Below are 13,321 nucleotides of genomic sequence, written 5' to 3'. Positions count from 1 at the left end.
GTGATCTCAGCTCACCGCAACCTCCGCGTCCTGGGTTCAAGCAATTCTCCTGCCTCAGCCTCCCGAGTAGCTGGGACTACAGGTGTGCACCACCATTCCCAGCTAATTTTTTTGTAATTTTAGTAGAGACGGGATTTCACCATGTTGACCAGGATGGTCTCGATCTCTTGACCTCGTGATCCACCCACATCGGCCTCCCAAAGTGCTGGGATTCTGGGCATGAGCCATCGCGCCTAGCTCTATATCTATATAAATATTTTGAGTTAAGAGTTTTGCTCTTGTTGTCCAGGCTGGAGTGCACTGGCACGATCTTGGCTCACTGCCACCTCCACCTCCCAGGTTTAAGTGATTCTCTTGCCTCAGCCTCCCGAGTAGTTGGGATTACAGGTGCCCAACCCACGCCCTGCTAAGTTTTGTATTTTTTAGTAGAGACGGGCATGTTGGCCAGGCTGGTCTCAAACTCCTGACCTCAGGTGATCTGCCCATCTCGGCCTCCCAAAGTGCTGGGATTGCAGGCGTGAGCCACCACACCTGACTAAGCATATTTATAATAGCTGTTCTTAAGGTCTTATTTTGCTGATTCTATCATCTCTGTAATTCCTGTTCTTTATTGATTTTTCTCCTGGTTATAGGTCACGCTTTTTTCTGCTTTTTTGGCATGTCTAGTAATTTATGATTGGATGCCAAACATTGTAAGTTTCTGAGCACTTGGATTTTATTGTCTTCCTTTAAAGTTTGTTTTGACTGACAGTAAGTTATATACTTGCTATCAGCTTGATTAAAAAAAAAAAAAAGCTTGTTTTTAAGCTTGATTAGGGTGTGTCTAAAACACTTAAAACACTTCTACTCTAAGACTAGTTTTTTTTTTTTTTTTTTTTTTTTTTGAGACAGGATCTTGCTGTCACACAGGCTAGAGTGCAGTGACACAGTACTGCAGCCTTGAACTCCTGGGTTTAAGTGAACTCCTGTCTCACTCTCCTGAGTAGCTGAACCACAGGTACACACCACCATGCTAGGCTAATTTTTAAATTTTAGGGTCTCCCTTTGTTGCCCTGGCTAGTCTACCTTTAATATCAGGGCATGTCCATCTCGGGTCTCTCTACTGTTTGAGTATTTGCTCAGGTGTCTTTACCCTGTCTGGACAGAATTAGAATGCTTCCCAGGTATTTCTGTACCACTTACTCTTTCAAGGCCAGGATCTGATACGTCAGTGGAATATTCTGATACAGAACATGTGATACACTGATATTCTGATATATCTGAAACAATATATCAGAAACAGCTTTCATTAAAACTGTACTTTGAGTACCCATACAACCTTTCTGTTTTTCACTTTCAGTACAGTGTTCAATAAATTGCTTGAGATTATTCTACACTTTATTATAAAATAGACTACTTTGTGTTAGATGATTTGACCCAACTGTAGGCTAACGTAAGTGCTCTGAGCATATTTAAGGTAGCCTAGCCTGAGCTAGGAGAATCGCTTGAATTCGGGAGGCAGAAGTTGCTGTGAGCTGCGTTCCAGCCTAGGTGACAGGAGAGACTCTGTCTCAAAGAAAAAAAAAAAAGCCTTTATTGGGATGTAACCACCATCATTAGTCAAGAAGCATCTGTGTATATGTCTTTTGATATTACATTATGGTATTTGATCCTCACCACAACCAGTGAAATGGGTAGTATAATCTTCATTTTATAGGGAATTAGGGAAAGGTAGCAAGGCCCTGGGAAATTGGTTTTGAGACATGTTCTTAAGTGGCAGAGCTGGGTCTTGAGCCCAGATCTTCTGGTTTTATAAGTCATGTCCTTTAAGCTCCTTGAGAACAGAACAGTTTTTCATGGAGTATTTTCTTAATTATGTGGCTCACACTAAACATATCTCAAATTAGGAAGATATATCCTCACATGGAAATATATGAGGTCATTTGTTTTTCTTCCAGAAAAGCTGTCATTGAATCAGTTGTGGTGCCTCTGAAATCATTGTCTTAGAATCAAGGAAATGTATAGATCTCTCTCTAATGCCTAATAGAGCCTTTACCATAATATATGCTTGGTAAATATTTGTATGCTAGGTTCAAGAATAAGTTGATTGTATAAAGCAAAATATGCTTCTAAAAGTTGTATGCCTGTGCTTGTCTCTTCAGGTATTTTATGCATGGTGTGTGTCGGGAAGGAAGCCAGTGCCTATTCTCACATGACTTGGCAAACAGCAAGCCGTCCACCATCTGCAAGTACTACCAGAAAGGCTACTGTGCCTATGGAACTCGGTGCAGGCAAGGACTCTGCAACAGGCTCCAGCTGTGACACTGATTTCATTTGGAGAATGGTTCTTGATAAGGGGAAATTTTTAATGTAAAAGTAATATGACAACATTACAAAAAGTATGATAAATAAGTTTAAAACCTCAGTTTCAGCACCCTAAAACTAAATTAGTTTTTTTTTTTTTTTTCCCCTCACTCTGTTACTCAGGCTTTAGTGCAGTGGCACAATCTCTGCTCACTGCAAACTCTGCCTCCTGGGTTCAAGTGATTCTCCCACCTCAGCCTCCCCAGCAGCTGAGACTACAGATGCATGCCATCGTGCCCGCCTAATTTTTATATTTTTAGTAGAAATGGGGTTTCACCATGTTGGCCGGGATGGTCTTGACCTCCTGACCTGGTGATCTACCCACCTCGGCCTCCCAAATTGCTGGGATTACAAATGTGAGCCATTGCGCCGTCCTAGTTTTCATTTTTTAAAACTACTTTTCAGCCTTACTCTTATGAATATCTAGTTATAAAATTGTACTCAATTCCAGAAACTTGTTCATGCTTTTGTAGTGAAAAGCTGATCTTTTCTTTCCTAGGCTGCAAAGCTTCCTTCCCTCCTTTCTCTGTGCAGTGCAGTGCAGTGGGAAATGATGGAATCAGGCCCACCTTGATCTCCCTCTGCCAGTGAACACCAAGAGAGACAGTCAGGGGAGATCATTGGCCCTTGTCAACATTTTGAGGACTCCTGCTCAAAAGGACACTTGGTCAGTCAGGCATCAGGAGATTTCAGCTCAACATCTCTTTGGAACTTTCAGGCTCACTGTGTGTCTGTCCCACTCAAGTCCCACAGGGACACTTAGACATAGGTGATAGATAGCAAATATCCCACTCACACTGAATTGCCAAGCATCTGTTAATAATCGATAAGCCTGTTAGAGTTTAAATATTCAAAAAGATGGTTTCCTCCTTCACCTCAACAAGTGCAGCAGGAGGAGGGCCATTGGTGTTTGAGGAGTGTGGCCTCTGGGAATGTGTGTGGGTGGCACGTCTGTAATGTGTCTGCTGTGTGTTTTGTTTAGATATGACCACACAAGGCCCTCTGCTGCAGCTGGAGGTGCTGTGGGCACCATGGCCCACAGTGTACCCTCTCCGGCTTTTCACAGTCCTCACCCTGCGTCTGAAGTCACTGCATCCATTGTGAAAACTAACTCACATGAACCTGGGAAGCGTGAAAAGAGAACATTGGTTCTCAGAGACCGAAGTGAGTAAGCGGAAGCCTTTTGTTGCATCTTTTTGCATAGTACTCTTGCATATGCTTGTTGCTCCTTTCTAGCCTCCTCTTGTGAAGAAGGCTCCTAATCTAATACACCTCCAGGTTGTCCACGTGGAGAGACTTCAGAACTGTTCTGAAGAGGCTCCATGTGGCTGCAGGATCATTCGGATGATACATTTACCCTCATGCCCAAGGCTGTGGGTTGAGCTCCAAGACTGGCCTGGCAAAACATAAAAACGCAATCTTTTTGTCACCATGTAGCTTCCATCTTCATATGGTGGTGGTTCAGTTGGTGAGAAGCATCAAGCTCCTCATTTCAAAACTAAATATTTTGGCTGGACGTGATGGCTCATGCCTGTAATCCCAACACTTTGGGAGACTGAGGCAGGTGGATCACCTGAGGTCAGGAGTTTGAGACCAGCCTGCCCAACATGGTTTAGTAGAAACCCCGTCTCTACTAAAATACAAAAATTAGCTGGGTGTTGTGGCAGGTGTCTGCAATCCCAGCTACTTGGGAGGCTGAGGCAGGAGAATTGCTTGAACCCAGGAGGCAGAGGTTGCAGTGAGCTGAGATCATGCCACTGGACTCCAGCCCAGGTGACAAGTGTGAGACTTCATCTCAAAAAAATAAATATTTTGCTGAAGAGCATGTTTCACTGTTTGACTTTTAGGCCAGTGAGTAGTTTTAGTTCTTATGCTGATAGTGTTTGACATTTTAGATTGTACCTTTGGGAAAAGAATAGCACGCTAGGATTTGGGACATGGCCTGTGACCTGAAACAGGGTTTGATGAGGAAGAAGGCTACAAATTGTAAAAGTTGTTTTTATTGGATGGTCCTCACCAGGTGAAGAGATTTCTAGTTCTTGGAACTGGGTACCATAAGGTAGGCAGATTCCATCCTCAGCAAATGAGTAATCCTGTGAGAATACATGACCTCTAAACAAGCTCAGAGGTGTGCAGTGGGAAAGCAGCAGCTCCTAGCGTGAGAAGGGGTCACCATGGGGCAGTTTACACCGGCCTCAGGACTCCCAGATTTGCTCTAGACATCTATTCTAGTTCACTTAAAATGATTGATAACTTTGCTGGTATAAAGGAAACACTGTGTTCTAATGATCTCACTGTTTTTTTGTTTGTTTTAATGATAGCTGGTCCATGTGTTATTTTGTATAAGTGTATCCTGTTGTTTTGCTATTTCCCTGTGTTGCCATTTAAAAAAATTTTTTTTAAGTTATTATTATAAGTAATGTTACTATAAACATTTTGTATTATTCCTTTTATTTTTCCCCCTCAGTCTATTTTTTTGCCATATGTACTCGAGAGTAGAATTCTTAGGTCAGAGTAGCTTAATATGTTAGGCTTTGGCTAATGTCGTACGAGAAAAATTGTGTGTGTGTTCACATTTTCGTGTGTGTGTGTGTGTGTGTGTGTGTGTTATATTCAGATCTTTCTGGCATGGCTGAAGGAAAGACTCACCCGAGCATGGTGAGTAATCTAGGCAGCTGCAGCGACCCACAGCCCAGTCCCGAGATGAAGCCAACTTCCTACCTGGATGCCATCAGGAGTGGCCTTGATGACCTGGAGGCCAGCAGCTCCTACAGCAACAAGCAGCAGCTGTGCCCCTATGCAGCTGCTGGGGAGTGCCGATTTGGGGATGCCTGTGTCTACCTGCACGGGGAGGTCTGTGAAATCTGTAGGCTGCGAGTCTTGCACCCCTTTGACCCAGAGCAGAGGAAGGCTCACGAAAAGGTAAAGTAAAAAACCTTTGCATGAACTCATATTAAGAAATCTGAAATGTACTGAACAGAACGCTGAAAGCCATCCCTACACACTCAAAGAAATCTGAAATGTACTAAGTGACAGAATTATTGGTATTTCCACAGGCATCCTTCTGCTAGTAATATCCACAGTATGTATCTGGCATATTTATATCCTATTTTCAGCTTATTTTTCCTGCAGTGATTTTGCCAATTTTTTTTTTTTTTTTTTTTTTTGAAACTGAGTCTTCCTCTGTCACCCAGGCTGGAGTGCAATGGTGCAACCTCAGCTCACTGCAACCTCTACTTCCCCGGCTCAGGTGATCCTTCCCGCCTCAGCCCTACTGAGCAGTTGGGATTACAGGCACTGACCACCACACCTGGCTCATTTTTGTATTTTTAGTGGAGACGGGGTTTCACCTCGTTGGCCAGGCTGGTCTTGAACTTCTGACCCCAAGTGGTCTGCCTGCCTCAGCCTCCCAAAAGGCTGGGATTACAGGCATGAGCCACTGTGCCCAGCCTATTTTGCCAATTTTTGATTACTCAGAATAAAGAGGAAAAACAGTTGTATCTGAAACATAAAATCAAGCTAAGTTCAAAGAACAGATCTAGCTGGGGAACACTGTATGTTGTCTGTGTGTCTGTGTCACACACAGGCAGATACAGCATCCTCCCTCCCTGGGTTCACACTTCCTCATGATTGGGATCCAGCAAAGTCAAGTTTTGGAAGATTTGAGCCCAAATCATAGAATCTGAGGAGCTACTTGCTGGAAGGGCCTTTTAAAGTCATTAATATCTGCAGTGTTTAGGGAGGATCTGCCTTATGCTAGGCCCTGTGCCTGGTGCAGAGGGTACAAAGCTGGATAAGAGGCAGGGGAGGGCCGGGCATGGTGGCTCACACCTGTAATCCCAGCACTTTAGGACGCCAAGACAGGTAGATCGCTTGAGCCCACGAGTTCAAAACCAGCCTGGGCAACATGGCAAGACCCCCGTGGCATGGTGGCTTGACTTTTAACGTTTTATTTTATTTTTAACAGAGATGAGGTCTTGCTGTGTTGCTCAGGCTGGTCTTGAACTCCTGAGATCAAGCAGTCCTCCTACCTTGGCCTCCCAAAGTGCTTGGAGTACAGGTGTGAGCCACTGCACCCGGCCTAAAGCATCTTTAAATGGACAGTGTATTCCTAGATAATCGGGGGTAAGTTAGTACTCACTCCGTGTGGCAATGGACAAGTAGCCACTCTCCATTGTCTTTCAGGGAAGCAGAGGGTTAGAGCTTTCTTCTTTATGCAAGTGTGTGAGGTCTTTGTGTGCAGTGAGTGTTGGTTTGTCTCAGATCTGGACACACCAAGCTCACAAGGGCTGGGCCTAGGTTTTCTCTTTGCACTTGCTCGAATGCCAGCACATAGAAGGAATTCAGGGCATGTCTAGTGAATGAATGAATTCATTGAATCATTTTTTGGAGGAGAATTGGTATGGCTTACTTATGACTAGGCTGCCAGCCTTAAGTCTCATGGTAAGGACGAGTCAGCGTCTCTGATGTTGGCATGGCACGGAGTGGGGGGAATCAGTGCCCAGAGGAGCTGGGGGACAAGGGTCGCAGTCCTTATGGACTCTGACTCTACTGCAGTTTAACCTGTTTGGATCTCCATGGTCTCAGCTCTCAGTGGGTGGTGACCTTGTCACCTCCTAGGAAAGCAAGGGCTGGACCAGTGATGGTTTGAAGTCCTTTGTGTGGTCTGAGGGAGATGTCATTGTTCTAACTCTGGTGGAGGCTGGGCCTTCCTCACAGCAGTCCCTGTCAGTGTTCCTTCCTGATCTCAGCTGTGGCAGGCAGTGTGGCTGCAGCTGCTCATAGGGCTCCTGCCACTCCTCGGTGGCCCACAACCAAAGGTTTCCTTCCTGTCTGTACTTCAGATCTGCATGTTGACGTTTGAACATGAGATGGAGAAGGCCTTTGCCTTCCAGGCAAGCCAGGACAAAGTGTGCAGTATCTGCATGGAAGTGATCCTGGAGAAGGCCTCTGCTTCTGAGAGGAGGTTTGGGATTCTCTCCAATTGCAATCACACGTACTGCTTGTCCTGCATCCGGCAGTGGCGGTGTGCCAAACAGTTTGAAAACCAGATCATTAAGTAAGTACAGCCAGGAGTCTTAGCTGTAGGAGCTGGAAGAATGTTTGATTTGAGACTCTATTCCATCCACCTTTAAGCCCTCCCTCACCCTCCAGGGGTATCTTAGTGCAGAGTAACGGGTAAGCTCTGGCCACTGACTGCATGAACTTCAGCAGGTCACTTTTCCTGAGCCCAAGTGCCTGTTCCTGTAAAAGATGGGCAATAATTGCTACCAAGCTTTCTGAGTTCTGGGGAGGAACTCAGCAAAGGTGATCTGTGTAAAAAGGTGTTAAATGACACTGGCCTGTTTATTTATCTCCTTGCCTTGTGTTTGAAATCCAGTACTATCTGCCCACGGCCTAGTTGCCCGTTAATCTTTTTGAGCTTCATATTTCCCCCCACCAAAAATGAAAATAGGATTACTGGAGGATTAAATGGAATAATGCATGTAAAACATTCTGCATGATGCCTGGTGCATGGGATGTGCTCAGTGCGGCCAACATAGGAGTTTCAAATTCTCCAGCAGGACAGGGGAAGAGCTGACATGTGGAGAGGTCACTGCACACTTTGTACTGTTCAGAACTCTTCACATCTGTCTGCTCATCTCATTCTCTCAAAGACCCTCCTCAGTTACAGATTAGGAAACAGGCCTGGTGAGGTCAAGTAACTTGCCTAAAATCATGTGGTAAAATAACTGCTTTATTGAGATAAAAGCACACAATTTAGTTCACCACTCATCTGCTTTCTGTCTCTACAGAGTTGCCTATTCTGGACACTTCTTATAAATGAAATCATGGGATATGCGGCCTTTTGTGCCTGGCCCCTTTCACTGAGCGTAGCATTGTCAGAGTCCATCCCGACTGTAGCATGTACCTGTGCTCCTCCTTGTGGCTGAATTGCATTCCATTGTATGGACACACCACATTTCCCTTATTCATTCCTCAGCTAGTGGACATTTGGGCTGTTTCCACTTTGTGACTATTATGAATAATGCTGCTGTCAACATTTGTGAACATAGTTTTGGGGGGGATGTGTGTTTTCATTTCTCTTGGGTATACACCTAGGCATGAGACTGCTAGGTTTTATGGTATGATAACTCTATGTTTGAGAATCTGCCAGACTGTTCAAAGTGGCTGCACCATTTTACGTTCTCACCAGCAGTGTATGAGGGTTCTTATTTCATCTCTTTTTTTTGTTGAGGAAACCCTATTTTTTTTTTTTACTTTAAGTTCTGGAATATATATGCAGAATGTGTAGGTTTGTTACATAGGTATACATGTGCCAAGGTGATTTTCTGCACCTATCAACCTGTCACCTAGGTTTTAAGCCCCGCATGCATTAGCTATTTCTCCTTCCCCTTCCCCCCACACTGACAAGCCCCTGTGTGTGATGTTCCCCACATGTGTCCATGTGTTCTCATTGGGAAACTCTTTTAATAGTAAATAAGTAATAGTAAATATTAGATGAAAGCTATGCAAAGCTCTGCAACTTACACGTAAGTAATAGTAACTATTATTTACTATTATTAAAAATAGTAAATAAGGTTCTTGGATGATTGTGATTTCATCTTTTGGAATTTCTGGTTGAGGAAATGCCTGTAGTACATTGAGCAAGAGGTTTAGCAGAGAGGATGCACAGGCTTCGTAATGTGACCTCTCCCTTACTAATCTAATTCTTATTTCAGGTCTTGTCCAGAATGCCGTGTGATATCAGAGTTTGTAATTCCAAGTGTGTATTGGGTGGAAGATCAGAATAAAAAGAACGAGTTGATTGAAGCTTTCAAACAGGGGATGGGGTAAGTTGAGTTTCGACATGTCCCTGCTGCCTGCCTGGCTCTGCTGTTGGCCTGTGTCCTTGTTCTCACTCCCAGGATTGTGGCCTTAGGGGCCTCTTCCTCTCTTCTCTCATGCACCATTCTGGGCTCTGGGATGCAGCAATGAACAAGGACATGGTAATGTAGACCGGTTTAATTTTTGGTGATTTTATTTTATTTTATATTTTATTATTTTATTTTTTGAGATAGGGTCTCACTGCGTTGCCCAGGCTGGAGTGCAGTGGTGCAATCTCAGTTTACTGTAGCCTCAGCCTCCTGGGCTCAAGCAGTTATCCCACCTCAGCCTCTCAAGTAGCTGGCGCTACCAGTAGCGCCACCATGTCTAATTTTTTTTTTTTTTTAGTAGAGACGAGTTTTTGCAACATAGCCCAGGCTGGTCTTGAACTTCTGGGCTCAAGTGATCTTCCTGCCTTGGCCTCCCAGAGTTCTGAGATTACAGGCATGAGCTACTGTGCCTGGCCCAGTTCTTTTTCAGTGGCCTGTTGTCAAATGTCTTGTAGGTTTATCACTGGGAAACAGGGAGGCAACACAGCTATGCACTTTGCCATCTCTATATGAGTGCATAGCAGGTGACTGGAGGAACGATGGTGGTGCATATTTGTTGTTTATGTAGGGATTTGGATCGAAGACCTAATAGCAAAATGGGTGTTTTAGGTAGTTACAGTTGATGATTGTGGTAATTAAAATTTGAACTGTGTGTTGGAGGACAAGTATTACATAACTAAACAGTGGTGTATTATTTTCTTAGGGCTACACTGTAACAAATTACCACAACTCAGGTGTCTGAAAGCAATAGCAAGGTATCCTCTCAGTTCTGGGGGCTAGAAGTCCAAAATCAAGGTGTGGGCAGGGTTGGTGCCCTTTGGAGGCTCTGAGCGAGATTCTGTTCCCGCCTTTCTCACCTGCTGGTGGTCCCTGCAGCTCTTGCTGTTCCCTGGCTGCAGCAGCGCGACTTCAGTCTCTGCCTTTGTCCTCACTGGCCTTCTCCCTGTGTCTTTGTCCTGCACTGTCTCTGAAAGGACAGATCACCGTTGGATTTAGGACCCACCTGTTACCCAGATGACCTCATCTGGAGATCCTTACTGTAATTACACTTGCAAAGACCAGTTCCAAATTAGGCCTCATTCACACGTGTCAGGGCTTAGGATTTGCACCTTTCTTTTGGAGGCAACGACACATGCTGATCACAGCTATGCAAAGCTCTGCAACTTATGCATATCCGAGCTATGAAAGCAAGGCTGCCTGCTTACCACAGCTTATCCAGTCTCCTATTGATGAATACCTGAGCTGTTTCCACATTTTGGCTGTTTTCTAGGGATTAAAATATACTGTTAATTTTTCACAGTCAGAATTCCTATTCTTACCACCTTATATGTGTCTTCATTATCTTTTGTACTATGGATATTATATGCATTCTATTTACATTCTTTATCAACCCCACAAAATAAAAATGCAATTTTTGCCTTAAAATTCATGGACTTTTTTCCGTTAGAGGAAAAGTTTATTTACATAGGTATTTACTATTTATTTCCAGTGTTTTTATTTGGTATAATTGCCTTTTAGCCTCAAGAACTGCCTCAAACATTTTGTTGCTCTGTTGACAATAAATTATCTTAATTTTCTTTTTTCAGAAATGGCCTTTTTCCCTTCTTAAAGGATATTTATCTTGACCTAATTGGTCTCCCCACCTTTGCCTCTCTTTACTGAATAGAATTACCATTTTTCCCTCAGACAATCTTCCTGTGTGTCCACAAGAGGGCAGGCGTGGCAAGCAGAGGGGTCCCAGCCTGTAGAAAAGGCCCTGGCCTGCAGAAAGGGGCCTCAGCCTGTAGAAGGGGCTCTGCTGAAAAGCAGTCTGGAAATTGTTATTGCTGTTTGGATCTTTCCTTGCTTTGCTTTCCTTTGATGACTGTGTTTTTTGCATTCCACAAACATTTACTAATTACTCACTGTGGGGTCAGGTACCTTCTAGCTAAGCACTGCTAGGGGATGCAGAGATTGGTAAGACAATTTTTTTTTTTTTTTTTTTTTTTTTAAGACAGAGTCTCACTTTGTCCCCCAGGCTGGAGTGCAGTGATGTGATATCAGCTCACTGCAACCTCTGCCTCAGGGTTCAAGTGATTCTCCTGCCTCAGCCTCCCGAGTAGCTGGAATTATAGGTATGTGCCATGACACCCAGCTAAGTTTTGTATTTTTTAGTAGAGATGGGCTTTTGCCATGTTGGCCAGGCTGGTCTTGAACTCCTGAACTCAGGTGATCACCCACCTCGGCCTCCCAAAGTGCTGGGCTTATAGGTGTGAGCCACTGCACCCAGCCAAGTAAGACAACTTCATGGGAAACTGCAAAAGAGCAATTATGATACAGGTGTGCTGGTGACCAGTTCTTCCTGAGGGACCATATGTCACAACAGAGAAAGCACTTGGATCCACCGGAGGCTGCCAGGGGAAGCAGTATGGGACACAGAACCATGAAGCAGGAAGCATCACCTACAGTCAGGGGGAGGTGATGGAAGGACATGGGCAGAGAAGGGTGTAGGTTTTGTGTTTGGGGGACACTGGGAATGGCTCCTGGCATTGAAACAGGTGTGTAGAGGATGTAGTGGGACCTACAGGGACAAGACAGACTGGAATCTAAAGGACATTTGAATCCCAGTGTGACCAGGGTCTTTAAGAACAGGTTGGGGCCAGGCGTGGTGGCTCATGCCTGTAATCCTAGTACTTTGGGAGACTGAGGAGGGCAGGTTGCTTAAGCCAGGGGTTTGAGACCTGCCAGGGGAAACACAGGGAAACCTCATCTCTTAAAAAAAAAAAAAAAAAAAAAAAGGGAAGCTCCTCCGTGGTACTCTGAAGAAGCTGAAAACTGGTGGGAGAGGGAGGGAGGCCAGTGAGGAAGTAACCCTGGCAGGCAGGCAGCAGAGGCTTCCACAGTGTGGGAACCCAAAGGATGAGGAGATTGGAAAGTGATTTGTAAACAGAATGAACACAGTTGGGTGTGAGAGCTGAGAACACAGAGGGAGTCAGAGTGAACTGGAGGCTTTTGGCCTTGGTGACCAGATAAGCCTGGGGGAGGAAAAAGAATAACATTCTCGTGGGAATAGGGGACTAGCAAATAATGTGTTTGACCTGTTCATAGCTAGTGTGCTACGATGCTCTGGAGTTGTCCAGCAGGCTCTGGTGAGGGCAAACTGCTTGCGGTCATTTGAAGTCTGCTCAGAACCCCAGGCAAGTGGGGTTCTAGAAGATATGTGGTCCACACACCTGCTCTGCAGCCACCCATGCTCAAATCAGACCAGCTGTCAAGGAGCTTTTCTCCTTCCCCCAAGATGGAGTCTCACTCTGTCTCCCAGGCTGGAGTGCAGTGGTGCAATCTTGGCTCACTGAATCCTCTACCTCCTGGGTTCAAGTGATTCTCCTGCCTCAGCCTCCCGAGTAGCTGGGATTATGGGAAACTGACACTATGCCTGGCTAATTTTTGTTTTGTTTTGGTTTTTTTGCTTTTTTTCAATCAGTTTATTAACATGGGGGGTCTAAGTAGATTTCAAAATAAAGACCATTTATACAACAGGACCATTTTAGTGTTTACAATAAATCTCGATTGCAGACGTATATGGCTGTTTGGTAGTATTGAGAAACAGTACAGTAATGGCAGTTTTTCCAATTGGTATGTAATCCTCTAATTATATATTGAATTGCTGTCAAACCAGTAAGACTGCATTTATGCATCCATCATTTTCAGGATTGTTCGTAACCTGGGCATACTTTCCCCAAATAACTTTGCCTCCTTGCGTCACAAGGCCCAATTCGCTCACATTTACCTCAATGACAGTACCTTTGGTAATAACACCCAAAGTTGTATACAGTGGGGATGAGGGATTCTTCTTTACATCAAGTATTGGTAGGCAAAAGGTGGCTTTCAGTTCAGGGTGTGTCACATGGGCTTTCTTGAAACGAAAGCCCATTGGCCTTATGAATCTTTCATATTTAGGTGGTTTTCTTGTAAAGCCATCTCCAACAAAGCATACTTTAGTAACCGTCCTCTTCCATGCCTTCTTTCTCTTTCCTGTTCGAATAACTTTTAATACTTCTTCTTTTTTTTTTTTTTTTTTT

The 13,321-nt window shown here is 44.4% G+C and overlaps 1 protein-coding gene across 1 annotated transcript in view; it reads left to right on the top strand.

Annotated features, from left to right (window-relative positions):
- Window positions 1–13,321, top strand: part of MKRN2 (makorin ring finger protein 2) — a 28,046-nt gene that overhangs the window by 9,848 nt on the left and 4,877 nt on the right. Inside the window, exons 2-6 of the mRNA XM_017501440.2 lie at window positions 2,142–2,270; window positions 3,326–3,507; window positions 4,961–5,265; window positions 7,188–7,402; window positions 9,066–9,176. Of these exons, the coding sequence (XP_017356929.1) occupies window positions 2,142–2,270; window positions 3,326–3,507; window positions 4,961–5,265; window positions 7,188–7,402; window positions 9,066–9,176 (942 nt within the window). The remainder of the gene's footprint in view (window positions 1–2,141; window positions 2,271–3,325; window positions 3,508–4,960; window positions 5,266–7,187; window positions 7,403–9,065; window positions 9,177–13,321) is intronic.

The sequence above is a fragment of the Cebus imitator genome, unplaced genomic scaffold (assembly GCF_001604975.1).
Source record: "Cebus imitator isolate Cc_AM_T3 unplaced genomic scaffold, Cebus_imitator-1.0 Scaffold281, whole genome shotgun sequence".
Lineage (NCBI taxonomy): Eukaryota > Metazoa > Chordata > Mammalia > Primates > Cebidae > Cebus > Cebus imitator.
Note: the sequence above shows the minus strand (reverse complement) of the source record. Positions and strands in the feature narration are given on the sequence as shown.